Source organism: Anarrhichthys ocellatus, unplaced genomic scaffold (genome assembly GCF_004355925.1).
Source record: "Anarrhichthys ocellatus isolate YVR2014 unplaced genomic scaffold, GSC_Weel_1.0 scaffold81, whole genome shotgun sequence".
Classification (NCBI taxonomy): domain Eukaryota; kingdom Metazoa; phylum Chordata; class Actinopteri; order Perciformes; family Anarhichadidae; genus Anarrhichthys; species Anarrhichthys ocellatus.
The window spans coordinates 828943-853659 of NW_022280111.1; the positions used below are offsets into that span (position 1 = coordinate 828943).

The 24717-nt window shown below is 43.7% G+C and overlaps 4 protein-coding genes across 6 annotated transcripts in view; 1 reads left to right on the forward strand and 3 right to left on the reverse strand.

Annotated features, from left to right (window-relative positions):
• Positions 1-296: 296 nt before the first annotated feature.
• Positions 297-7247, reverse strand: prdm13 (PR domain containing 13). Its single transcript, XM_031874523.1, has 4 exons — positions 7035-7247; positions 5436-5567; positions 5208-5328; positions 297-3019 (listed from the first exon to the last, which is right to left on the reverse strand). The coding sequence occupies exons 1-4, from the start codon at positions 7200-7202 to the stop codon at positions 1530-1532; spliced, it is 1911 nt and encodes a 636-aa protein (XP_031730383.1). The 5' UTR covers positions 7203-7247; the 3' UTR covers positions 297-1529.
• Positions 7248-13738: 6491 nt separating this feature from the next.
• Positions 13739-17746, reverse strand: LOC116398325 (vimentin). The gene is made up of 11 exons (XM_031874535.1): positions 17523-17746; positions 17156-17315; positions 16821-16970; positions 16218-16337; positions 16031-16126; positions 15812-15946; positions 15611-15721; positions 15417-15527; positions 15142-15266; positions 14039-15040; positions 13739-13832 (listed from the first exon to the last, which is right to left on the reverse strand). The coding sequence occupies exons 1-11, from the start codon at positions 17744-17746 to the stop codon at positions 13739-13741; spliced, it is 2328 nt and encodes a 775-aa protein (XP_031730395.1).
• A 1869-nt stretch (positions 17747-19615) lies between these two features.
• Positions 19616-21869, reverse strand: tstd3 (thiosulfate sulfurtransferase like domain containing 3). The gene is made up of 4 exons (XM_031874419.1): positions 21612-21869; positions 21299-21466; positions 20743-20902; positions 19616-20333 (listed from the first exon to the last, which is right to left on the reverse strand). Exons 1-4 carry the CDS (start codon positions 21739-21741, stop codon positions 20276-20278), a joined length of 516 nt encoding a protein of 171 aa, XP_031730279.1. The 5' UTR covers positions 21742-21869; the 3' UTR covers positions 19616-20275.
• Positions 21870-22635: 766 nt separating this feature from the next.
• usp45 (ubiquitin specific peptidase 45) overlaps positions 22636-24717 on the forward strand; it is a 35710-nt gene continuing 33628 nt past the window's right edge. For all 3 annotated transcript variants that reach the window (XM_031874418.1, XM_031874416.1, XM_031874417.1), the window contains exons 1-3: positions 22636-22934; positions 23713-23823; positions 24363-24532. In XM_031874418.1, coding sequence (XP_031730278.1) covers positions 23721-23823; positions 24363-24532 — 273 coding nt within the window. In that variant the 5' untranslated portion in view covers positions 22636-22934; positions 23713-23720. The remainder of the gene's footprint in view (positions 22935-23712; positions 23824-24362; positions 24533-24717) is intronic.

Sequence of the window (24717 nt, forward strand, 5' to 3'; positions counted from 1 at the left end):
GATGGCAACAGGCCCGACTGACTGAGCATCAATGCGGATTATTTTACTGCGTCATAACTGTTATGACTAATACGTGTTCTCTATTATATATTATGTACCATCTGCATATCGGTTCAACCGCATTCTCAAGGCTGATTGTGCAACACAAAACAACATACCAAACTTAACGAATATCATATCGTAGAGTTTAATCGGGTTTACATGGCATTACGTTGTTACTCATTTTGAAAATCTCACGCGGATGGAAAAAAAGGAAAACCTCAAACAACTTGTTTTTGATATTTTAAATTAAATTTATTCAAAAACCAACGACTTAATGGGCGGGAGTAAAATATTGTGCTCATAGACAATATCACTTATAAACAAACGTATACAACACTTCTCCACTGAAATGTGAAATATCATACTTTACACTTCTTTACAGGCTATAATTGCAATCAATACAATTTTCTCTCTCTAGAAATAACTCCTTAAATAAACTGGGTGCTGCTGTGGCTGCTTCTTTAAGAACAGCGTGACCTCTGCAAGAAAGTGCAAATTTAAGTACAGTGTGTTACTCAGCGAGGCGCAGGGAATCCGAGATCTCTAATGAAGTCCTGAACATAAATTCGTTTATAATAATCCGTCCTGTTGAAATGAAAATGCCCATTGCTGTTTTTAAAGTGCAACTGACAGTTTAGAAGGGAATGTGGGAATGATGCCATTTTTTTCTCACAATAAAAGCAAAGTAAAATAATAATAATAATAAAAAAAAAGAATCATATTCTTTTGCAGCTCATAATTTACTAGAATGCCATATCCAGTGTGATGGAATGTAGTGCTCTTTTTTTGGATAAGGCCTTCAGTCATAGATCCTTCCTCAGGGAGAGACATTAAAAAAACAACCGTTACCTTTTTTTTACACTACTAAAAATATATATCTCAGGTAATTAAGTCTCATATTCAGCCTTGACTGTTTGTTTTTCTGAAAATGTCTCTTAGTGATGTTGGATCATTGTTCTCGTTTTGTGTGCAGTTGTTTTGATGGTTTTGTAGAATTGTCAGTATTTTGAGACGCAGCAGATGAAGACAGATTTCACCATTTGCATAAAAAACAAAAAATGATACCAATTCAGATTTTTTTTTTGCATTTGAAACGAGCGCAATTGTCTGCCGCACCAGCATGGTTAGGAGAGCGTGCCAAAACCCAAAGGCCACAGGTTATTTGGCACAGCCGGGGAACATTGTTGCAGTATCCACGAGCGAGACAAAGAACATTTTAACTGCGACTAACAATTAAATATATGGAAAACATTTTTTTTTTTGACGAAACAAACCGCCAAACAAAAACAGTACTCCCTCAAAGTCAAAAAGTAATAATTCAACTGCGAATTATCATTAAGTTTAGAAAAGTTGGTGCCATAGTTCAGATGGGTCAGTGTCTCAAATGTAAAAAAAAAATCAAGATTCAACACAGAACTAAATGACATTTTTTTTCTCGTGTACATAATTTAAAGTCAATGAGCAGTCTCTGTGGGCACCGACGCATCTCAGTCGGTATTTTTGCTTGACTCTTGGTCGCTCTGGTCGTCGGTGAAGCACACGTCCACGTCACTGTCATTGTCACTCTTTTGCTCCGCGTCCTCGAACAGGCCGCCCGCTTTCTCGTCCAATTTCTTGACGGTCTGCCCGGGGTGCCTGGACTTGACGTGCCTCTCCAGGTCCCGCCTCCGCACAAGCACTTTGCCGCAGAACTCGCACCTGTATGGCGTGTTCCCCTCCGCGTGGAGCCGGATGTGTTTGTTCAGGTTGCTGGGGTCGCCAAACGGTCGGAAGCACACTTTGCACTTGAGCGGCTTGTAACCCGTGTGAGTCCTCATATGGATTTTCAGCCCGTACTTCCTCGAGTACAGCTTGCCGCAGTATAGACACAGGTGTCCCTTTTTCGGTTTGCCAGAGCCAGCGTTGCTGGCGCTCCCGGTGGGCATCGTGTCCAGCCTCGTCCGGTTCTTCTCTGCGGAGATCTCGGACAGCTGCTGCGTGTGCATGGCGATCTCCCGGTCGATGTTGGTGATTGAGCCCAGGTCGTGGTTGAGCGAGGGCGCGCCAAAGTAGGACATGGACTCCGGGTACTTGAGGAGGTTGCCGAAGTGGAATTTCAGCGGGTAGTAAGGCGAGCTGTACAGAAGCTCCCCGTTATAGACCGTGAGGGGCATAAGTGGGATGTTACAGTCTCCGCCATACGTCTTGACACCGTCGAAGTGAGGGAGGGAGAACCGCTCAAAGTGAAGTCCGGGGGGCATCTGGGGGTAGCGGGATGGGGACAGGCCGGAGTGCAACCGACTATCTACGTGCTTAAAAGCCGAGGTCTCCTCCATGTGAGGCAGCAACGGGAATCCTCGGATTGCGTTTGTGCATGGCACCATTGGAGATGCGGAGTCCATGATTGCAGGTGTGCACTTGGGAGGGTGGCTCCCTCCTCCGTTCAGAGCCTCGCCCACGTTGCGGATCGGTTTCATGTTCCCGATGAGTTTGCTGAATCCCAGGCCGCCCAGCTTCCCGTTCGTGTCCTCTCTGGAGGCGTCTGCGCCCGGGACTTTGGCGACACCGGTGGGTTTGAAGGCCGAGCGCACACCCGGGTGGAAGCCCATGCTGCTCAGCACTGAGGATGTGGCACCGAAGCCGAGGATGTGTCCTTGGTTTCTGGCTGAGGTAACGCTCATGTCGAGGGCCCTGTCTTGCTCCTCTGAGCTGCTTTTCTTTGACAGTCCCGCTTTGTGCGGGAAAGGCGAGGAGGACACCGCCCGCCTGCCAGAGTCTGAGATGGAGGAGTTACTGCGGCCGCTCCTCGGAGAGGTCGAAGTGTTGGGGATGTCTCCAGACTTCGGCGACCTGCTGAAGGTCTCCGTCCCTCTGGCCTGCTCGCTGGTCACAAACCCTCGCCCGTTGCTCAGGGCGCAGTGGAAGTGGACGTGGGCCTTGAGCGTGTTCGGGTACTTGAATATTCTCCAGCAGTACCAGCAGATGTAGCGCTCCTCACCTGTAGCGACAACAGCAAACGTGGCATTAATTATCAGATGGATGCGGATCATTAAGTCACTCAACACAGCGTGAAACCAGATAACGACATGAACATGTATAAATACCCGTGCGTAAAATGCCAGGTCCGTGCGTAAAATGAAAATAACAGCATGGCAACCTGTAGAGAAAAGACCTGTGAGCGCCTTAACGGAGAAGTAAACCCCCCCCCCCCCCCCCCTTCTTCCCCCAAACCACCACGATTACCACCAGGGTTACAGAAGGTGTGATGTAAACGAAAATACATACATTTTGCAGTATGTTGCCATCAAAATGCAGGGGTTGTCATATTAAAACATTGCAACGTCGATGTTCCCTTGAAAATGTCCCTTTTACAGAGCAACATTTCCATCAGGCACTGCTGCACATCACCTATAAATTCAAATATAAGGATAGATGTGATCCGGTGTCTAAGATCTGGTGCCAAATGCTAACAGACACAGGAGGCCATTTTAATGACCCCCGCCCCCCAGTCGAGCACTCAGAGGTTAATATAGATGTAATGATTTTGTAATCCTCATACGGGCCATTGTTTATGATCTCCATCAAAAGAGCAAACGCCCTGCCCAATCTGGCGCTCAGGAACCGATGCATTGAACGCGGCACTCTCCCTCTCTGTGCGCTTTCCCGTGGAAGTGACAGCAGCTGTTGCTTGAAATCGCAAGTCTCCAGAAACAATGGCGCCGGCCCATCTGTTGACGCCTAATAATGGGAGCGAGCGTATGTCCAGGAGCGCACACGGTGTTGGGCCGGAGAATCAGGGCAATATACACCCCATATAAAAGTTAGCATTCATTAGGCCACAATACCTTGACGCACCCACCTAATTTGCCGTGAAGCACTTGTTTTTGAATTTATTTGCTTTTGAATACATGAATATTAATGACGCGATGACATTTGTTAACCTCCGTCTCGCAACTGAATCACCAGCCCTCTTTCTTCTTCCATGGTCACCGAGACGCGTCAATTTCTGCTTTTAATTTATTTCTTTTTTCTTTTTTTTAATGGTGCTTCAAGTACCGTAATTACTTTATTGCAACTATTATTATCTTTTCCCGGCGCAAGTTTGATATCATTTGAAGCTTCACCGTTTTGCTTTTTATATTTATTCAATTATTTAACAGGCCCTTCCCAGTCCAAATAAAACATGTAATCCCAAATCATCGTAAATTGATGAAATTCCCTGCAAACTGTTGATAATAATCTTTTCCTTTTTTTTAAACGGATTAGTTCCTTCCGAGCTGGTATTTTGCCAAGATTAGGGACTAATCCCCAAGCGCAACTGCCAAATTATCATTACTAGCCCAAACAAACTGATTAAAAGTCGCGACACATGGCTGATGACAAAACTCAAACAAGAACTCTTCAGATATTCTGAAAGGAAATAATGTCTGTGGTGATACACGCTGAAATTGGACTGTAGTGCCCCATTAGTTGCGCTGTTTATTTTATAACCTGCGTTGTCTAACATTCCTGCAATCGGAGTTAGTTTTGCTCGTCAATATTGAATTATTAATAGCCAACTCCAAATGATTAAAGGCTTCACCTTCATCTGGCTAAATAGCGACCCAATCATTGCTGCCATAGGCCTGAAGTAATGTTATCATCCCTTTATTTAAACGAATTAAACGATGTGGTTGTTCTAAAAGACAGTAATTCTTAAATGTATTTTATTTTCGTTGGATGAAAAAACAAATGTGGTAAAGTTTGGGATTCTACGATGAATAAATTAACAGATAAAAAAACAGGCTGCCTGAGGTAAAAACAACATCCAATTGATTTCCATCACTGAGCGATAATGGAGAGACATCACGGGTATTGTCATTTAACTGTACAGTGATGGACCCCTCAACATGTCGATGTTGTGTCAATGTCAGCCCTCTCTGTAGACACAGGAGCCCACTCAGAATTAATAATAAACATCTTTACGCATTAAAAAACGTTTAATTTAAAATTGATATGGTTTTTCGAATTATTATCATTAGTATCTTCAATCCCCAGGGCTCCACGTCTGTTCACAGCCAGATATACAGATCCTTATAATTCAGAGCTCGCGTGGTCATAGTTTCCCTGTAATTCCCATCACTTCATTTCCAGATAATATAGGCCGTTTGGCTGAACTATGGGTCATTATTAGCAGTCTGATTTACCTTTCTCGTCGTGCGTGGGAGTGGCCGTGGTGGGGATGTCGTACCACTGGGCCAGAGCGTTGGAGTACCAAACACTGAGCTCCTCTCCTGCCGGGATTTCTCTCAGCACGCGGTAGAAAATCTTAAAACAGACAAAGGGGAAGAGGAGCTGAAGTTAAATGAAGTGTCCAAATGTGTGTGTATGTACATCTGACATTGGCCTCAAAGTGTGATGTGAGGAACACTCACCTGTCCGCCAGGTAAGTCCGACACGGCCTCCAGGTTTTGCTCTTGGCTGTTCCTGGCGGCGCGGATCAGTCCGATCCAGTCTGGCACGGGACAGCCTGACTCATCCACGAATTCCCCCCGCACTAAGCGGATCTATAAGCCATGCAGACAAACAGTTCAGAATGAGCACGAGGCATTTTGACTATAAACAGTAGGAATGATGAAAAATGTGAACACCGAGGCTATTTAACATGTCCCCCTTTCACGAACGAATAACTAAATAAATATTTAGGCTACAGCTGTTTAAAAACACATTTGGCCTCTTTTTTTCTGCAGTTTTTCTTTGTACACTGTATTTGTTAATCACCCTATTTGCTATTTTTATTTAGTTATTTTTAAATTTTTTAATTAGTATTTTATTTTACGAATTCTCTCGCCATTAATGTCAGTGTCTGTCTGCTGTGTTACCTGGAGGTGCTTCGGCCACGCATGACCAAAGCGCGCTTAATGCGTCTTTATCCGCTCTGCTGATAATTTACTAAAGAGAATGACACTCGGGCCTAATTGAGTTGATATGGGAAACGAATTTGAGGAGTGTCAGAGCGTTTCTAAACTGTTCAAGGACATTAAAGATCGAAGCGTGACATTTGACACGGAGATTGCACCTGATGATCGCCGGCAGCCCCGGGCCACGCATTTAGACGCATCAATCACAGCCGCTGACAGCTCCCAACAATAACAGGGTGCGGTTATAGATGCACACAGAGCCTAAATTGTTTACTCCTGTGCGTGTGAAGAAAATAAGTGTGTTTGAATGCTCGTATTTTTTATTTCAATGTCTAGAGACATTTATTTTTCTAATTATCTGCTCCTCGGGATTTAGGGTTACCTCCACGCATGCTCAGAATAATCCCAGTCCAAAAAACACGAATGCGGTTTGTTTATTTCTATCTTTTATAAGTTTTATTATTATCAACAATTTTCGTATAGCTCCAGGCTGCGGCCGCTGCCTCATTGCCATCTTTCCGTGGCCGGATTGCATTAAAATTAAACGGCTCATCGGGATAAAAGGCCCGCCAGGCAGTGAAATGTGAGGCGGCTGAGGGCATGCAATCCCACACAGCAGACCCGGGTCGCCCATTAGGCCGGTTAAGTAGAAGCACAGACTGACAAGTCGGCCACTAATGGAGCTCAATTATTTCCAACTTGACAGGCCAAATCAATTAATAAGCGAAGGCCCGATGGAGTTTGACAGTGCAGCTTTAAAATCCAAGTCAGTCCGTTCGTTTTTAATATCGCGCACGCTGAAATTTAAAGCGAGAACAATATAGTGTGTTTATATATTAAAGAGGGTTATTTATTGTCAATTTTGTTCACTAAAACTTTTGGAAAAGAAAAGTTTTTCATTCAATTTTTGAATAGCAAAATTGGTAATACAAGTGGTACATAAAAGTTTATTTAAAATATAGCAATGCAACCTTCATTCAAAGCTATCGAATGCACCTAATTAACCCGCACCACCTCGGCACATTTCACAATAAAACGCATTTATGGCGTTGCACAGAAAGAAACACATTTTCATGAGATATTTTCAGTGTATTTTAGTTTTTTTTAACTCACCTTCTTCTTGGGTCCGACTTCCCTGCGGTCCGACACGTACTTTCCGATTTTGAAGACGCCCGGTACCGGTCCTATCCGGAGCCCGGCCGGTACGCTGCAGTCCGCAAACACACTGACGGTGGTGGACGCCCGGGTGGCTTGCATGGCGTGGTGTGAGATCAGAACCATGAAGACTGATGGAGACCGAGTAGGAGAGTGCAAGGAAGGAGGAGGAAGAAGAAGAAGAGGAGGAGGAAGAGAGGATGAGGACCGGCCGATATCCGCCCTCAAAGTGATGTGTTGGCGTTATGCTCTCTGGCTTATCTAGTGATGGTGCAGGCAAGGTAGGCCCCCCCCCCCCTCTCTCAACAACCCTCCGCGCCCTCCACCCCTCCCGAGGTGATGCTGTGCTATAAGGTAGTTTAAAGGGGGGGGGCAAGGGGGGAGCGGTCTTGAGTTTGAAGCAGCGAGTCTGAGCGCGCGCATGTGTGTGTGTGCGTGTGTGAGTGAGTGCGTGAGTGTGAGAGAGTTGGGCTCTCCCAGCAGCTGTGAGGAGAGGGGAAAAACGGGCCGGCCTGGTCACATGGAGACTTTCCCTCACCCCGCCGCATAATGAATTGCTCTAAAACGGTCAAGAGACACAAAGGGCCAGGCGACCTTCCCATCCCCAAAATCCAATTTGTCAAGAGTAGAGAAAAGAGGGAGCAGAATCAAAGGTCCGGAGCGACCATTAATCCTCAGCATGTGGCTTTGTCCTCCGGACAGTTCCGATATTTTAACTGACAAATCCACTGTATAATTTATCCATAAATCCTCACCCTTTTCCATTCTCCCCTTTCAGGCTAGGTTTTGGAAATCAGCGGCTACTTTAAATCTACTTGGCTGGCATTCTTTGAGGTTTTATCCACTTCAAAGCGCTTTATTCTCCCTCCTCCTTTGTTCCCGCAGTTTAACAAAAGAGCAGGAAAGTTTAGAGGACTTGTTAACTTCTATTGACTCTCGGCGTGTGCCGGGTGGAGATCAGGCAGGTACTGAAAAGGAACCAGCAGCAGGAAGAGAGAGAGAGAGACAGAGATAGAGAGAGAAGGGGAAAAAACTACTAAAGAACAACCATCACCATCTTCCCAACGCACACACTTGTGGTTTTCTTGTCTTGTCTTCCTCATTCAACACGTATATTCTGCTGTATCAGTGTGCAAGGGCCAGAAAAATAAATACTGTTCCACAAATCTTCTTTGGGGGTAATAACGACATTATTTTATCTTTGAATGGTAGCTCAATTCAGGCATTCTACTGACGAAATATTAATGTATAATTACTAATTAGAAGTAATTAATTATAAATTGCTCAGAATTCAAAATATCAGCACAAATCTTCCCAAGAATATTATGTAAATCGATTGTGAAGGCATTAGAAGAAAATCTGATATTTGGTGAATAAAATGTTTCAATATTTACTTTAATATTTTCATTCTAAATCCATTGTCAAAGCCGTCCCCTAGTCACTGTCAGATTAAAATACTGTTAATGAGTAATTGATTTAAAGTGTTTGACTAATTGATTTGAGGGTCTTGATTGTCTTATTTATTTATTTTACGAAATACGATTTATCTCCAAAAGGTTGCATTGACCTAAGATAAGCAGCCCTGCTTTTGAGTCAGAGCCTTTTTTCAGATAGTCCATTTGTTGTTTTTTAATGGTTGGTGTGATTTAAAGGTGGATTTTGTCAGAAGGATCAATTAATTGATGAAACAAATCTAAATAGACACATGGCTCACTGTGCACCATCAAGACAGTCCAATGCAAAATTTGAATCAGACGACCATCAGCTCAACTGTAACCACATTCAGATTATCATGGAACATATTCACATAGTGTAGGCCTACACTATTTCAGATCACATGACTAAACGGATTTTAAAGGCCTGAAATTATTGACTCTCTGGTTGGTTGGTGCAGGTCGCCTATTAATGGATGTATTATGATGGGAGACGTCGGAGAGAAAGGGAGAACACGTGGCTCTGTGCAGCAGGTTGTCTCAAGTTATTGGAGCCTTTTGATGCTGATGATGAGTCTGAGCAGAGAGGAAGAACAGAGGAACCTGTGGGCGATCAGTTCAGACCATTAACACTTTGACCTCTGACCTGTCCACTGTGGACAAGTAGCCTATTCTTGTGCTGGCAAAAAAAATCCCCAGGATATGACTGTTTAGAAGAAATAAAATAAAATTATAAAATGTCCAAAAGCAATTAGAGTTATACCTCCATGCAGTACTTGCGAATGAATCAAATACAATATAAATAAACCTACACGATACAACAATGATACACGATCCACAGCTCGGATTAAATCACTGCATTAAATAATTTCAGTTTGAATTCAGTGTGTTCAGTTAACAAATGCTGTAAATAAACTAATAGACATTAATCTCCCTCTCTCTCTCTCTCTCCGCAGGCATCCCTCGTCTCTCCTCTCTCTCTCGCTCTCCTCCCCGCGCTCCTCCACAGTCAGTCAAAGAGCCTGAACGACACGCGAACAATCTCATCAATGGGCGCAATGTTTGCGCCTGGCTGTGCGGAGGGGGTTATTTATTAACGCCTCGCCATTTGCGGCTGGTTCCCATCCACCCTTGCGCTGGTTTCTTTTAAAGCCCCGCACTTCTCCAGAGTGAAATGAATTATTCCCCGAGGAAGAGGAGGAGGAGGGGAGAGAAAAAGGCGAAGACGTTTCCTTTCTGTTTGCGGAGAAGTCGCTGGGGGTGAATCTCCCCGCTCCACTGTGCGCTCTGAAGCCCCGAAGAGCAGTCAAAAGGCTCGGTGTCAGAGTGTTGGAGGCAAATGGGATGGAAAATTAAATGAAATTACATGGCTTGACCAGCGGTATTGTTCCTCATGCTTCTTAAAAAAACAAAAAGGAAAAGACACATTAATTACACGGTCTGATCTTTATTCTGGAACAATATCGTGGAGTCAATCAACAGCATTCCGCCAGTGCGCATCCCTTAAATCAAACCCCGCGTCTCTTTAATAAACGTAAATAACGACTGGAGAAGAATCGCAGTCTCAAGACGTTTTTATGGGCGGCTCTGCCTGACTCTTGCCAGCCTCTTTTGGTGGGCGATTTAACTGTCTAAACGGTGGGGCTCTGATTTAACTGGTTGGCCATTAATGAGCCATGAATATAGAGGAACAACCTGTGTGCAAAGCAACGCGGTAAATACAGAGAGCAATGCCCCACCAGGGATCTGCATTCATGCTCCAAGACTATACTTCAGGGGTGCCAAGGGTTCACCACCACCTCTCCTGGACTGGTTTCAATGGCCTACTATTTAAGACCCCTCCGAGCTCGGGAGAAAACACATTTTTTATGTCGACCCATAAACTTTGTTTGGGGGTCCATTCAGAGGAGCCCAATCATTGTCCCACTTAGCAGCGTGGCCTATTTCTCACAGATTCCCACGTCTTGGAAATGACTCCGTGTTTGTCTAAATCCATTTATTTCTCCGCATGTAAGCCCACACCTTCGGCACCTCTCACATCTATTTGGTCACACTTCTTATAGCCTAATTACAAAAAAGAAATCTTAAATCCTAGTGCTTTTGGTTTTCGGGGACAGGTTGAACTCTCTCCAGCAAAGGAATCAGAACGTATTATTATTCCTTTCAGATCTCAAACAAAGAGGAAAAAGGTTTTGGACGGGCCTGTTTATCTTTTTCCTCGGCTCTTTTTATTTTCTTTCTTGACACCCACCATAGGTGTTTTCTTCTCTCTGAGAAACCCGGGGAAAGATGCAAGCTGCACCAGAAGCAGACCAGCTGCCTTGATGCGGGTGGGACATTGGCGACGCGTTTGAATAGTAATTATGCTTGTATGGGACTCCCACCAGATGACATGATTGGGATTTTAAACCAGACTAATATTCAAAATCGCATTAGAGAGGAGCCGAATAAACGGCACCTGATTCAACGCTGCTCATGCGTGATTTCATTCAAAATGCTTTCTCTCCTCTTTTTTTTCTTCCCACCGAAGTGGGCTGCACCGTTTCGGTATTCAACGTCTCTACAAAGTTTTTTTTTTTTGCGCCGGGCTTCTTCAGGCCACATTTCCCTGACTTAAACTCACTTTGTCTCGCATGAGGAGACGCGGATAAAAGCGTGTGAAGTTTGCGTGAATTGATATGTTTCGGTGTACCTTATAAATTCATACCTTTTCTCACTCGAGCGCCTCGGAAAGAAAGTGTCACTCAGGCCAATTCTCTCTGCTGTCCGACGCATTTAGCAGGAGATCTATTTGAGAAGTTCATTCCTAGGCAAATGTATGCAGGCGCGGCTCTGCATGAATAGAGCAGCGTGTCAGCCGACCCTAATTGGGATTTAGCCACCCAAAGCATACGCACAAAGTGACAGAAAATCGCAGATTTCAAAGAAAGTCACAACTTTTGCCCTTCTTGGTGAATGCAAGGAGCTCTCTCCCTCGGCTCCGACTAAAACGTTTTCTTATATGGACGGAGGTTAGTGACCCAACTGGCTGTGCGGTGTGTTTCTGCAAACTAAAAGTCTGAGCAAAACATCTATGATGGCAAAGAGCATGTTTAAAGACATGTAACCTTGGCTGGCCTGTATGTTTGAACGAGGCCAGATGTTTTGGCCGAAGTCATGGTTATTATCTGAACAAATATCTGAATAATTGTATTGCCTTTTTCCCTTGTGGTGTTTTTATGACAGTTGAATTTTTCTGTTTTTTAGTGGATATTTTGCAGTAATCAGTCATACAAAAATATTAATGATAATCCCAAAAATAATAATAATAATTGTTATTATTATAATAATGATGATTTCAATACAACAATAATTATGATCATCATGATGATGATGATAATAATAATAGTTTGTGTCTAAATTTGCCAAATATAAAAAAAAATAAAAAAGTGCCTCACATTTGTGATTTGAGAATTTGTAGGGAATGCTTTTTGACAAACTATTTGCGTCTGCGAAGGCAGGTTTGTGTATATTTTATTTATTAATTTGAATGATACACTCGTCTCTTCCAATGCGTCCGTTTTTCCTCTGGGAAGACGAAGCACCATGGAGAGCTCCGCATACACACACACACACATACACATGCGCAGCTCCAATGATTAACACTCCCGCTTATCTGTTGATAATTGTTAATAAATTCCATCTTATCATATTGATGAGAAGTCCATTTATTTCCCTGAATTTGAGCCTAAATGTAAAGGCCGCTGATCGTTCGGGTTGGCTGCACATTATTAATTCGCGGTAACAAAATGTAATCTAATGATATGACCGTCTCGCGGCTGCTCATTATATCTCCGATTGACAGTTCTAGGCTCAAACTAATTGTCTCCCTCGTTTTCGGGTGGGATGAGCTTGTGGAAACGATGTGTGAGAGAAATATTGATTGCTTCAACATGAAGTCTGTGCATAATCATTGCAAAAATGATGTATTAAGCAATGATATAATACAGTGATGCAGATCTAAGAGAGGCGCTTTGGCTCCAAATACTTATTAAGGTAATTTGGTTTCATCTTGCTTGTTTTTCATTATATTATCATCTGAATCATAAGTTGGATTGTGTAAAAAAATTCATTTTCGCTAATAGTCTTTCAAATACAAATATGTCCGTTTTTTGTTTTTTTTTAGATTTTTAGCATTTTTCTTGAGTTGGAAATATTATTGTTTTGTTAAATTTATTGTATTCCAAATTCTCAGGAATTAGAGTGTTTATCCAGCATATCCTTTCCAAAATGTATTCTTATCACATTTGAAGCATTAGTCAGATAACCAATAAATATGTGCATTTGATTTATTACTGATCATTCCCATCTTTTATTGTATGTTTCCACTATGTAGAAGCATTCCACTGTGCTATAATATAAGGTTTTTGATCTTCACTTGATTTAAGTCATATAATGATGGCACAGCAATGTTTTTGTTTCCATAATAACACTGGTCCTGTTCCTATCTTTTGTTGCAGTTTCTCTCAGAGGATTGGTGTGTTGCATGTCTCTGCTCTATGCCCCTGAGCAGGACACTGACTGTGTTTGGCATCTGCTGGCCAGATCCAATCGCTCCCAATCAGCAGCAGGAGGAAAAGGTGTGGATGTGGATGGAATGAGGACAGGAAACGGCTGTGAGCCGTCACTCCACTGCAGGACAGAATTTGACTGACGGATTCCTTAGCCCTCCAGAAAGTGTCAAGGCGACAACCTTGACCCTCAGGTGATTCTGTCTTTCTCTCGGTTTTGCTGTTCCCTCGCTATACTTCCTTTCCCTTTTCCACTTTTTTATGCTTCCCAGCCAAAACTATCAAAACAAGCAACATCTCTCGCAGTTGAGCAAAAAATATGCTTTTACCAGCATTTCAGAATATAGTATTGATAACATCCTGTGTCCTGTAGGGCACCTCAAGCACAAACACTACAAAATACAAGGTAATTGAATGCTGATAGCTTTATTTGCAACAAGTAGAAAAGAGGGGGGAGTGTAAGGCACACAAAAGTTTAGAGACCATGTTTAGTGTTAGTGAAGCATATTTAAACCCTATGAGGTGAAGGTTTCACTCTGTGGCAAAGGGTCATTCATGGTCTTCTTGTCCAGGGCAAAGGGCAAAGGTCTGTGCCCAGACATGGGCTTTGGTCAGTGCAAAGCTCAGAGGGGCGTGGAGGTTTAAGGGCGAGGGGAGGTCAATTAGGGATTCATGCTGCTCATTCGTCATCGGAGTCATCGGCTGCACCAGTGATGATGTAGGTCTGTTCCTGGTGGTCCATCGACAGCACCTGATCATCATTTTTAACAGTTCTGTAGGGGAGGACAGAAAATGCAGAGGGCTCAATTATAAAAAAGAAGCTGGTTGGACCTTAAAGTAGCTGTAAAAGCAGATTTAAAACACTTTAAGTAATTATTTCCCAAGCGATGGGCATGTCAGATTGTTTTGAGTTTTACTGCTGCGATACAAAGAATGTATGTGCAAAAGAAATAGAAAAAATACCTGATGGTACCTTTACCTAATGAGTACCGTCCTCCTCTCCGTCAGCTCCACAGCCTGCTCTGCGTAGGGCTCATTGATGCCGTCATATCCATCGGATCCATATCCCACCCCGGTCCCACCAGTGTCACCCATTCCTCCACCAATCTTCCCCATTCCACCAATGCCTGACAGTGCAACACCTCCCCCCACATCCCCAGTTCCTCTATTGCCTCCGATTCCGCCACCCATCCCAGCAGAACCCATTCCATGATCTTTACTTCCATCTCTATCTATGCCTCCACCAATCCCATCACCCGTCCCTCCACCAACACTGCCATTTCCTACACTAAACCCCATTCCAGTGCCGCTCATGCCACCTGAACCCGCAGTGCCACCACCTGCACCCATTACAACACCATCCTCACGTTTGCCTCCGGTGCCGAATCCCCCATTTCCATCAACACCCACACCTCCAGCACCAGTGCCCAAACCTCCGGCCCTAGTACCCACACCTCCAGCACCAGTGCCTACACCTCCAGCACCACTGCCTGCACCTCCAGCACCAGTGCCCAACCCCCCAATACCAGCAGCGCCATCACCAGTCATTCCTCCAGCACCCACTCCTCCCCTGCCTCCACCAGTACCCACACCCCTAGCACCAGCTCCTACAACTCCACCCCCAGCTCCAAATCCATGAACGCCACCTGTGTCTGCCCCTCCTGCCCTATCAACAGGACCCTTCTTGTCATCCGGACCACCAGCACCCATTCTTCCACCCACTCCTCCAGCCCCACTGCCTTGAGCTGTGCCCATGCTTCCTGCACCTATGCCCCCACCCATTCCTACTCCACTCCCCATGCCTCCAACACCTCCACCACTACCTCCCATCATCCCGCCACCAATTCCACCAACACCACCCATGCCTCCTCCTCCTCCACTGAAGCTCATCCCACCACCAATGGTGCCCATGCTACAGCTGGTAAGGGACAGTGTTTGCATCATGTCAGAGAGCCGCAGATCCTCTCCTTCAATAAGTTTTCTGTAACAAAAATAAAATATTTGAAAAGGACAAAACTTTTATTTACATTTATTTAAAATATTTCAAGGCACTACATCAATAATAAGTAATTTTTCCTTCACCTGTATGTTGTAATCTCAATCTCCAGAGACATCTTGATATTCAGAAGCTCCTGGTATTCGCGCAGGTGCAGTGCAATTTTCTCCTTTGTGGATTTCAGCTCAAGATGCAGGGCCTCAATCCGAGCCTATTAGATTAACAGAGCCATAATATTACTTTTACAAATTAATTATTGTGTTGGCTTTGTGTCTGCATGCATGAAAGTAAGTGTATGTGTTCACAATTGACTCTGGTGTGACCCAGTTTGCACCCTGGGACTATATGAGTCAATCTTTACCTGCAGGTCTTCCAGTTCCTTCTTGTACTTTTCTTGTGCCTCTCGGATCTTGGCCTCAAGAGCTTCATTCCTGCTCCTCAGGGCATCCAAGTCACGATCTTTGCTTTGGATCTGGAGATATTTTTATGATTATAGTAATTTAATATCGATTGTCAATCAAGCCTCATTCATTCATTTTCCCTTTGGATACTCACATCCTTTTTGGCACCTGCTATTACATCTCTAACGCTTCGAACCTTATCCACATGCCTTGAGGTCTTACTGGTGAGATCTTCAAACTTGTTTTTATACCATGAATCCATCTCCTAAAAATAAGGAAGGAAAAATTGACATGAATTTATTTCTACAACACAGAGAACTTGATTTCGGATCTTGCTGATGTGCAATTATTTTACCTGGAGATTTTTGGCGGCAATGTCGTCGTACTGTGTCTGGATTTGTTTCAAAGCAGCTGCCAGGTCAGGCAGGGTGAATGCACTCTGAGCTGATGCGTGAGCTGAGTAGATCTGTTTCATGAGCTCCTCAATTTCCTGGGAATAAAAAAAATCGTTAGTCATCATACAAAAATGGAAGGCAAACTAGATACGTGCTTCTTACATGAAGATAGTATCCACCTGTTGATGGACCCGTTTTAGGAATTCAATTTCAACTTCCATCTGCTCCAGCTTCTTCTCCAAGGCAATGCGTGAGGAGGTGGCTTTGTCAACATCCTGAAGAACACGCACCATGGTTAACATGTGGGTTTGGTACTGTAAATTAATTCAATGATGAAGGAGATATCGGCTAATTAATGTAACCTACAGGACGGAAGGTTTCAATGTCTAACTCAGCTTTCCTCCTCAGCCCCACTGCCTCCTCATATCTGATTTTGATTGCCTCCAGTTGAGCAGCTTTGGATTCCTTAGCCGCCAAGGAAATGTCCTGAAAACCAAGAAGCCAGAATTAATATGGTGGCCTATTCGATTTGAAGGTGTGTGCATGGGGGTGTGCAAAATGTAGATCAGCCACTTCTGCATTTTGCATTTTATATCCTAACTTCATTCCTGTGTGTGTGTGTGTGTGTGTGTGTGTGTGTGTGTGTGTGTGTGTGTGTGTGTCTTCAGATGTAGAATCAAGCCATCTCATCTGTGCATAACACATAGCTGAAGACAGCTGTACTCCATGACACCTTAACACGCTGAGGCACCTCTCCATTTGCCTGCCAGAAATAAGCCTGTTACCAGGTAAGGAACCTTGAAAACACCAAGTTGACGTCTTGTATCGTTGCTTGGATGGATCCAGCTACAGCTCAGTGAGGTGTAAACCTCGCCGGAAACAAAGAATTCAGTCCTCACGCTCTGTTGAGCGTCTGAAATGTAAAAGGAGAAACGGAGGCGATGTGCGGCTCGGAGAATTCTTTCTCACCCGCTGAACTCTCATCTGGTCGGCGATCTTTTTCAGCTCCCTCAGCTGCTCCTCATATAGGAGGCGCAGACCTGATGGACTCTCAAAGCGGTTCTGGTAGGCCTCGATCTCCGCTTCCAGAAGCTTGTTCTGTTGCTCGAGTGAGCGAACCTGTGAGCACAAAAAAAACAACTCCTCTGTGATTTCAAGTGTGTCTGATCCAGACACCACAATATGTTCCCTGTCCATGTGCTCAAAGAGGTGAGAGTAATATGCTCCCATTTTTCAACGAAAGCCATTTTTAGCCAGGCCTGACAAATATAATTCAAATGGGGTTAGTTTGAAGGCTGTTTTACCTTGTCAATGTATACAGCCAGTCTGTCATTGAGGACGACCATCTCCTGTCTTTCAGTTGTGCGGGTGTTGAGGAATTCTTGGTTTTCGGCAGCAGCCACATCCAGATCCATCGGAAGTTCTCCACTTGGCCCAACACAGACCATGGCTCCTGCACTCACCCTGAAAGGTTACCCGTGGGCCAAACAGACATTTGGATTTTGAAGGGGTAGATGGCATTTCCAAAATGGCTTGAAAGAGAGCTTGAGAAAGAGGAACTTACTTTTACATAAGGTTGTTTTTTTTTTTTTACAATGTCAAATAATCTAACTGTACAGCCCTCTTACTCATAAACCCTACATCTGTCCATCTGTCGGCACTGTGGCTTACCCTGCTCCTGCCGTGCGAGTCCTGCGTGCAACCGAGGCGGTCCTCCGTCCTGCTGACTCCACACGCATGCCGCCGGCCCCGGCTCTGCAGCAGTAACCGGCGGAGGCATGACGGGCGTCTCTCCTGGTGGGGGATGGGCTGGACACCCTGACCTGGTAGGACGAGGTGCTGCTGTCCTCAAAGTGACGGCGGTAGGACGAGATCCTCTCCGGGCTGCGGCTCATGGCGGCGTTAGCGCTCGTGTTTCCTCTGGTTCTCTGATGGGAGATGAAGGAAATACTCAAGCAGGGCCTGTCTGTGGTAGGCTGCACTTCAATTCACTGTTCCACCTAGTTGGCACTCCCCGATTGTCAACCCAGCCTCAGGTTTTATACTGCCCTTGCCAGCCATACCCCCAGCTCTGTCAAAGACAGCCCGGATCATGAGCCCACACCTGGGGAATGTCGAACCTCTGCTCCAAATCAGGCTTGACCTCTGACCACCAGATATCTGCCAGCAGCTTGTGAGGAGCAGAGCTTGACTGTTATAGTGGCTGACAGCATCACCCATTAGTCTTTCTGGAAAACACAGAATGCGATCATGTATCAGTCTCCTTTTTATCAGAACCACTCTGGGTTTTGCTGAGATTATTGTACATCCACCACCTCATTGTCTGCTGCAGCACTGGGCAGCAGACAGACAGGCAAGCAGGCAGGGTCCGGCAGCAGCAAGTAGGTGCAGCACTGACGTGATCTGCTCTGATGGGACGAGGGACTTTAATTGAATGCTGAGCCGAAGCTGGAGGGTGACCTGATGAGGCTGCGGCCGCAGAGGAACAAAGAGCCCCAGCATGATTTGACATAAATGAACACTTATTTGTCTGATGTGTTTTCAACATATTAAAACCATAGTAATCAGGAAAAAAAGAGAAAATGAAATTAACTGCTGCTGAGGGGAAATAAGGATGCAGAAGTAAAGGAGAGGGGAGGGGGGGGGGGGTAGTCTGGAGTTTATGGTTGACATGGCACAGTGATATGAGGGGAGAAAACAGTGCTCACGTCTGTTCAGGGGCGTTTCTTTATTGACACCTTCAGGGTCACGTGGTCAGGGGTCATTAAACGCTGCACTGTCCTTCATATTTACTGTAAACATTAAATACCAGCAACATTAACCCTCATAGAAAACCCAACACGCAGGTTACACACACACACACACACACACACACACACACACACACACACACACACACATTATAACCTGTCCAAAAGCCAGATGTAGTTTTTTCAGCACATTTATAAAATGTTTTTTAATCTAGTGTTCCTGTGACAACCTGTCCTGATGGATTAAACTGGCATCCATTGCTTTCCATTGAGCTCAGATCTTGCAGCAGCGTGGGACTTTTTGGGGAGATGTGGAATCAGTCACGTGAACAATCCATCTCCAGCGGACCAGCTCTTTTCATGTGGCAAACAAATAGCATCAGTCATCGTTGTGGTATTTGCTATTACAGCAGGCCTATTCATGAACCCTCACTTCAAATGCTGAGTCAACCCCACCTTCCACGTCTAATGTTGTATTCAGCTAAGAATTGCTAAGGGGAACACAAGATTGAGAAGGTATGGACATGCTTCTTTCCAGAGTCATTTATTGCTTTTTGTGTTTTCCTATTTGAACAGGCCACATGATAGGTAGTTATACGATTTAGAATCACAGACCTGCTGCAACAGTTAAATATAAATATGTCCAATCATTTAGGGGGTTCCCTTGCTTGCAGGGAGAACACTGTTTATAATATGAACACAAATGGCATTAACACCTCTGAGCCAGATCATTTACTCATGCATCTGGTAAGTCACTTCGAAATCCTGATTAAACTAATCACGAGAATGTCATGTGTGTGTGTCCGGTGTTGACTTTCGGCTCAAGCTGTAAAAGGGTAAGTTCATAGGGAACAAGGTCCACGGCAGCGGCCGACATACTGTAGTTGAGATATTCTTCTCCGTTGAAAACAAACACATTCATTATCGTGGATGACGGAGGAAGCTGTTAATGTTCCCTGTAGGGTGGGTGGCAAATTCATACTGAGATGCAGCGGTTATTAGACACAGCCCTTCAACGCCGTAGATCATCTTAGTGCCAGCAGCTGTCACCTCAGCCAGCAACAATATCACAAGTTATTCAAATAAATGGCATTTTTAAAAGACCTGAAAAAAAAGAATAATTACAAAACACAAGACATCACTGTTAATCAAAACTATAATTTTATTTATTGAATAATGTTGGCAACAACTGCAGATGCATCTATGAGCATCAAGTTGATGCGTTGCCAAAGGACCACTTCATTTACATTCACAATCATATACAGAAAAGTAGTCATTTGCATAGATAATGTAGAAATTAACACTCCTTATTGTCTATTGATATTTGTATTTTGGTTTAGAGTAATCACAGGTTATAAATATCTGTCTCTTTTGAAGTTGTAAAGGGTTTATAAATAGTTCTGTGATGAAATTAAATTACAAGGAACTTCAAGTAACATTGCAGTATAGTTTTAAATGTATTTTTTTGTTAGCAGCAGGCATGGGACTTGTTGATGTGTGCTGAGCCCTCTGGTTTCAGTCTTTGGGATTCACAGATGAGGAACACAACAGAAGAGTCAATGAACATTTTAAAAACCCTTTACAAGACTCCTTGTTATGCGCTCTCGCTCGCCAGTCTGATCTCAGTGAAAAGCTTTAAATTAGTATTTGTTTTCTTGTTTCGACATCCCTGGATCAGTTCTGCTGTTCATTTTTCACCCAGTCTTGCCATCCGCCCAGGTAATGCTGAACACTGCAACAGAGGGAAGAAGAAAGAAAGTCGATGAAAATGTTGCATAAACAGAGGCGAGTCAAAAATGAAACTGCATTTGTGTTTGAATGTACTGTTATTAAGTAACTCTCTGCATGTGGTATGTGGCAGCTCTCAAAAGAGCACTGCATGATGGGTTGACATTGCGCAGCAACAGTTGCAATAATCTCAAGCTGGTGAAACTTGATTCTGTCTCATGATGAAATATAACAGATATAACCTTCAGCCACAAACGGGTAGTGGTACTCTAGCCTTGGCTCGGACTGGGAAATAAACACTTTTAACAACTCACAATAACAAGAAATCTTATTCAACACTTCCTATACATGACTTGACGATGAGGTGAGAAGCAATGATTTTGACAGATATGCGCCAAGGAGACATGTCTCACTCTTTGTATCCCAACGAGGCGGCTGTGTTGAGCGCTGTCTTGCTCCTGACCCCTGCCAGACAGGTGAACACAACGTTATCTGTCTGCTGGGGCATTTCACCGCCATACTTTTCATTGAACTCGTCCGGACCCAGCTGGAGGGCAGTGTTCACCTGTCCCACTGCAAAGTCAAAGAAGCACAGACAGCTCAGTTGCGGCCAGTAGGACTTGAAATCTGTGCTGTTTGGGAAAACAAGACATGAATGTGTCTGGTGTGATCTGGGAGCCGCTGTAAGCAGTATCAAAGCATCGTACCTCGATACACTTATTATGATTATCTAAGGAATGTTAACCATGAAGAGAGTTGTGCAGCTTGTCTGCAGGTGTCATGTTCAAATATATTTTATTTGACTGGGAATGTGGCATTGAAGCATGTTTTCCAAATTTGTTCATGTCCCGCACATGATAAACTATTTGGGTACTACATTTGTATATTGGTCTAACAACTGGGCATGACGTTACATCCCTGCCAAGCTAAAACTAGGTCCATATGTATCTTCGGGAAAACAACACTCACGCGGAACGTTGATTGCTCCGGGGATGAAGCCGTACTCCCTGAGCTCCCAGGGCTCCCTGACATCTATAACTACAGCTTTCCGGCCCGCCAGGAGCTGCTTCATCTGCTCATAACTCACATCCGTGCTCGGTGGCGCAGAACTGAACCTGCGGAGCTGCAACGTTGTAGCTGAAGGCGAAAACAGACATGTCAAAGGCTACATGTGAACAATTTCAAAAACGAGCCACCCGTCTTTCATTCACACTGACATTGCCCACACATGGGGAGCAGCGCTGCAAGTTAAGACAACGCTAACGTTATATGTAAAGCTCACTTTTGCAACCGTGGTGAGTGTTGACAAGGCTGGACGCAGAGGTTCGTCCAGGGACGTAAGCTCCAGGCAGGACGTTCCATAACAACCTCGGAGCGACCCCCGCTAACCCGCAACACCTTCTGAGAGCCATGGGATAATTACACCCTGTGTTACGCTCTATATTAACACTCCGTCAACATAAACCCGTAAGTACGCAATAATACTACGTGCGACAACTAACGTTACTAGAACAAATATCCACTGCTCACAGTCAGCCTGCCGACATTGACCCGCGCATGCGCAGAAGTATGGCTCCCCAGAAGGACAAACTACTCCTTCCTTTCAGTTCTTACTTAGCAAGTGCAAACGCAAGTCATTAACTTAATATTTCAAAGGTTAACCCATTATCAATACAAATAAGTGCCATGTGTTGGAAGTAGCTTTAATTACTGAACTAAAATGATCAAAGACATAATTTATGATGCATTCATGCTCAGGGGAAAGACGGAACAGCGACAATGACACGTTTGTCCACATCTGACCAGTGATTTATCAGTAAATAGACAGTAATAGTAGTAGTATGCTGCGCCTCGGGCTACTACAGCTATCCTGCACGCTGAATAAACAAATCACACCAAAATGTATTGATAGCATCCCCTGTTATCATCCCGACTCAGTTATATATGTTTGTTGCCAAAACTAAATATACACCATCTAAATTAATGCTGACCATAAATTATTGAATTTGAAAATGATGCGTGTTGATGATACCACTAATTCCACATCACATAAAAAGAAAGACTTGAGGCCACATTACATACAGTTACATGCATTCATAGTATGACACAGTAGGGCACCGTAATATTTCCACTACTGTTCCAGATTTTGGTCTCTATAAATAAAACAGAACAAATCGTTTTATGTAGTTCTATGTGTGTTATAAAACGTAGAAAAGCTCTTTCACAGAACCTGTGACGCTTTGCCTTTGTAGGGAGATTTCCCATTGTACGTGAATGCAGCATTAGGCCAAACTGAGCCACCGTATTGCGTCACATGTTGACTAGTTTGCTAGTTGATGCTACCGAAAGCTCGACAAAATAATTGAAAATCAAAGGCAAAAACGAGCAATTACTAAGATAATTGTGCTGTTATTGTCGGCACACTGTACTTTGCTTTGAAATGCCTTAATATATTCGTGGATTGTTGGATAAAACACACACGTTAATGTTTTATTTATCCTGACAAGCTAATGTAGCTAGCCTGTTTGCTAGCCAGGAAGAGTTGACATCTCACTGTTGGCTTCAGGTTAGCTAACACAGTCAACACAGGAGCTAAAATAAAGAGGTGAGTTCATACTGCCTTTTCGCCCATTCGAACTGGGTAAAAGCTGTTATTCGATGGTAAAATATATTTGATATACGACATATATGCCTCTTATGCGTTCCTAAATTGCATTGTCGGGGCAGGTTGAGGCTTCCTAACCGTGTTATTGCACAATACTGAATAGTTATCTTTCACATAGTACCACCTTTTTGGCTGGCTATATTTATTCTCGTTGACATACTATGCAGTCCGTAAGTATATGGACAGTCACACATCATCTGTTGTTTTGGCTCAGTGCTCCTGTGCAATGATTTAACATGGAAACGTCAGTGTGACTGGGGATAAGTGACTTTCAGTTGTAAAGGTGCTTGAGGGTGTTCAAATGTTTGAAACACAACAACATGCAGTAGGATAATCATCTTCAAACTATGAGCCACTATGAATTATAAGATCCAAACAGTGGAATATTCTCGACAGGCTAAGTTAAGTCATTCCCCTGATCTTAGTCCACCTGAGCAGTGTTTCACCTGCTAAAGACTGAAGGTGTAAATCCCCCCCAAAATGAGCAAGAAATGAACGTGGCAGCAGCACAGGCCTGATGTCCCAGTGAAGATATCAAGTATGGGCTAATGTCTTTAGGATGTACACCTAAGCCAGTCATTCGTTAAAATGATCAGGGCAGTTACAGACGAGTGCAGGCGTTTGCAACATTCATGTATCTGTTACCACACAGTTCTGTTAAAGTAGTTTGACTTTGTAGAGTAAGTCCTATGTTTGTCTCCTCATCTTCCTATTCAAGAGCTCCAGATGCGGCTAAAGGACCCCTTCTCTTTGAAAGCCGCCGATATGACTAAGCGGACTAATAAACCGAGAAAACCTCGAGATGAGGACTCCTCAGACGAAGTCAGCGGTGAGTCGCCGAAGCAACACCAGACTGTTAAACTTGGGGCTGTGAGTTTTGATTTGAATGCTAGCACAGTGGGTAGTGAGTGGGATTACCTCTTTAGTTATACTACCAAAGCAGGCTACTTATCTATGACACATCATAGTACTTTTTGTAAAAAAGTTCATTCAATAACTTACAATTGACATGCATCCACTGCCCTTGACTGTTTACAGTATTGAAATAACTGCATTGGTTTTAACTAAACAGTGATCATTTTGTAATTTTTGTCTATTTTGTTACTAGTGAAATATCCATAAAAGGGGAATTTATCTTACAATGGATAGCATATATATATATATATATATATATATATATATATATATATATATATATATATATATATATATGCTTCTATTTAGTGGGGATGTCCCACCACGTGTAATTAACATCAGGTGCTGAGCACGTCTCCCTTTCAAAACATAATGACTCAGAAGCGTGAATTGGTCCCTAGAAGTGATTGGAAGGTAGATTGGTCATAGAAAGCATCTTTTGTTTTTAATCAGGGTTGACTTGCCAGCATGTGAGTAAAGCGGTGGACCTGAGCTCGGTGAAGAAATCGGTGGTCTCCAGCATGTGGTTGGTGTGCTCCGAGTGCTTAAAGGAGAGGACCATGATCGATGGAGAGCCCGCAGCATCCCACGACATCCTGGTGTGCTTAAAGTGTGGCTTCCAGGTAGGAATTGTTTTAATTGTTTTTACAGTGCAAACACACTGAGCAACACACTTTATATTATATCTGTGTTAATCTTCTAAATGTTAGTACACAGAGGGACATTATATACAAAATATATACAGTATATCTATTTCTATATCTATATATATATATATATATATATATATATATATATATATATATAG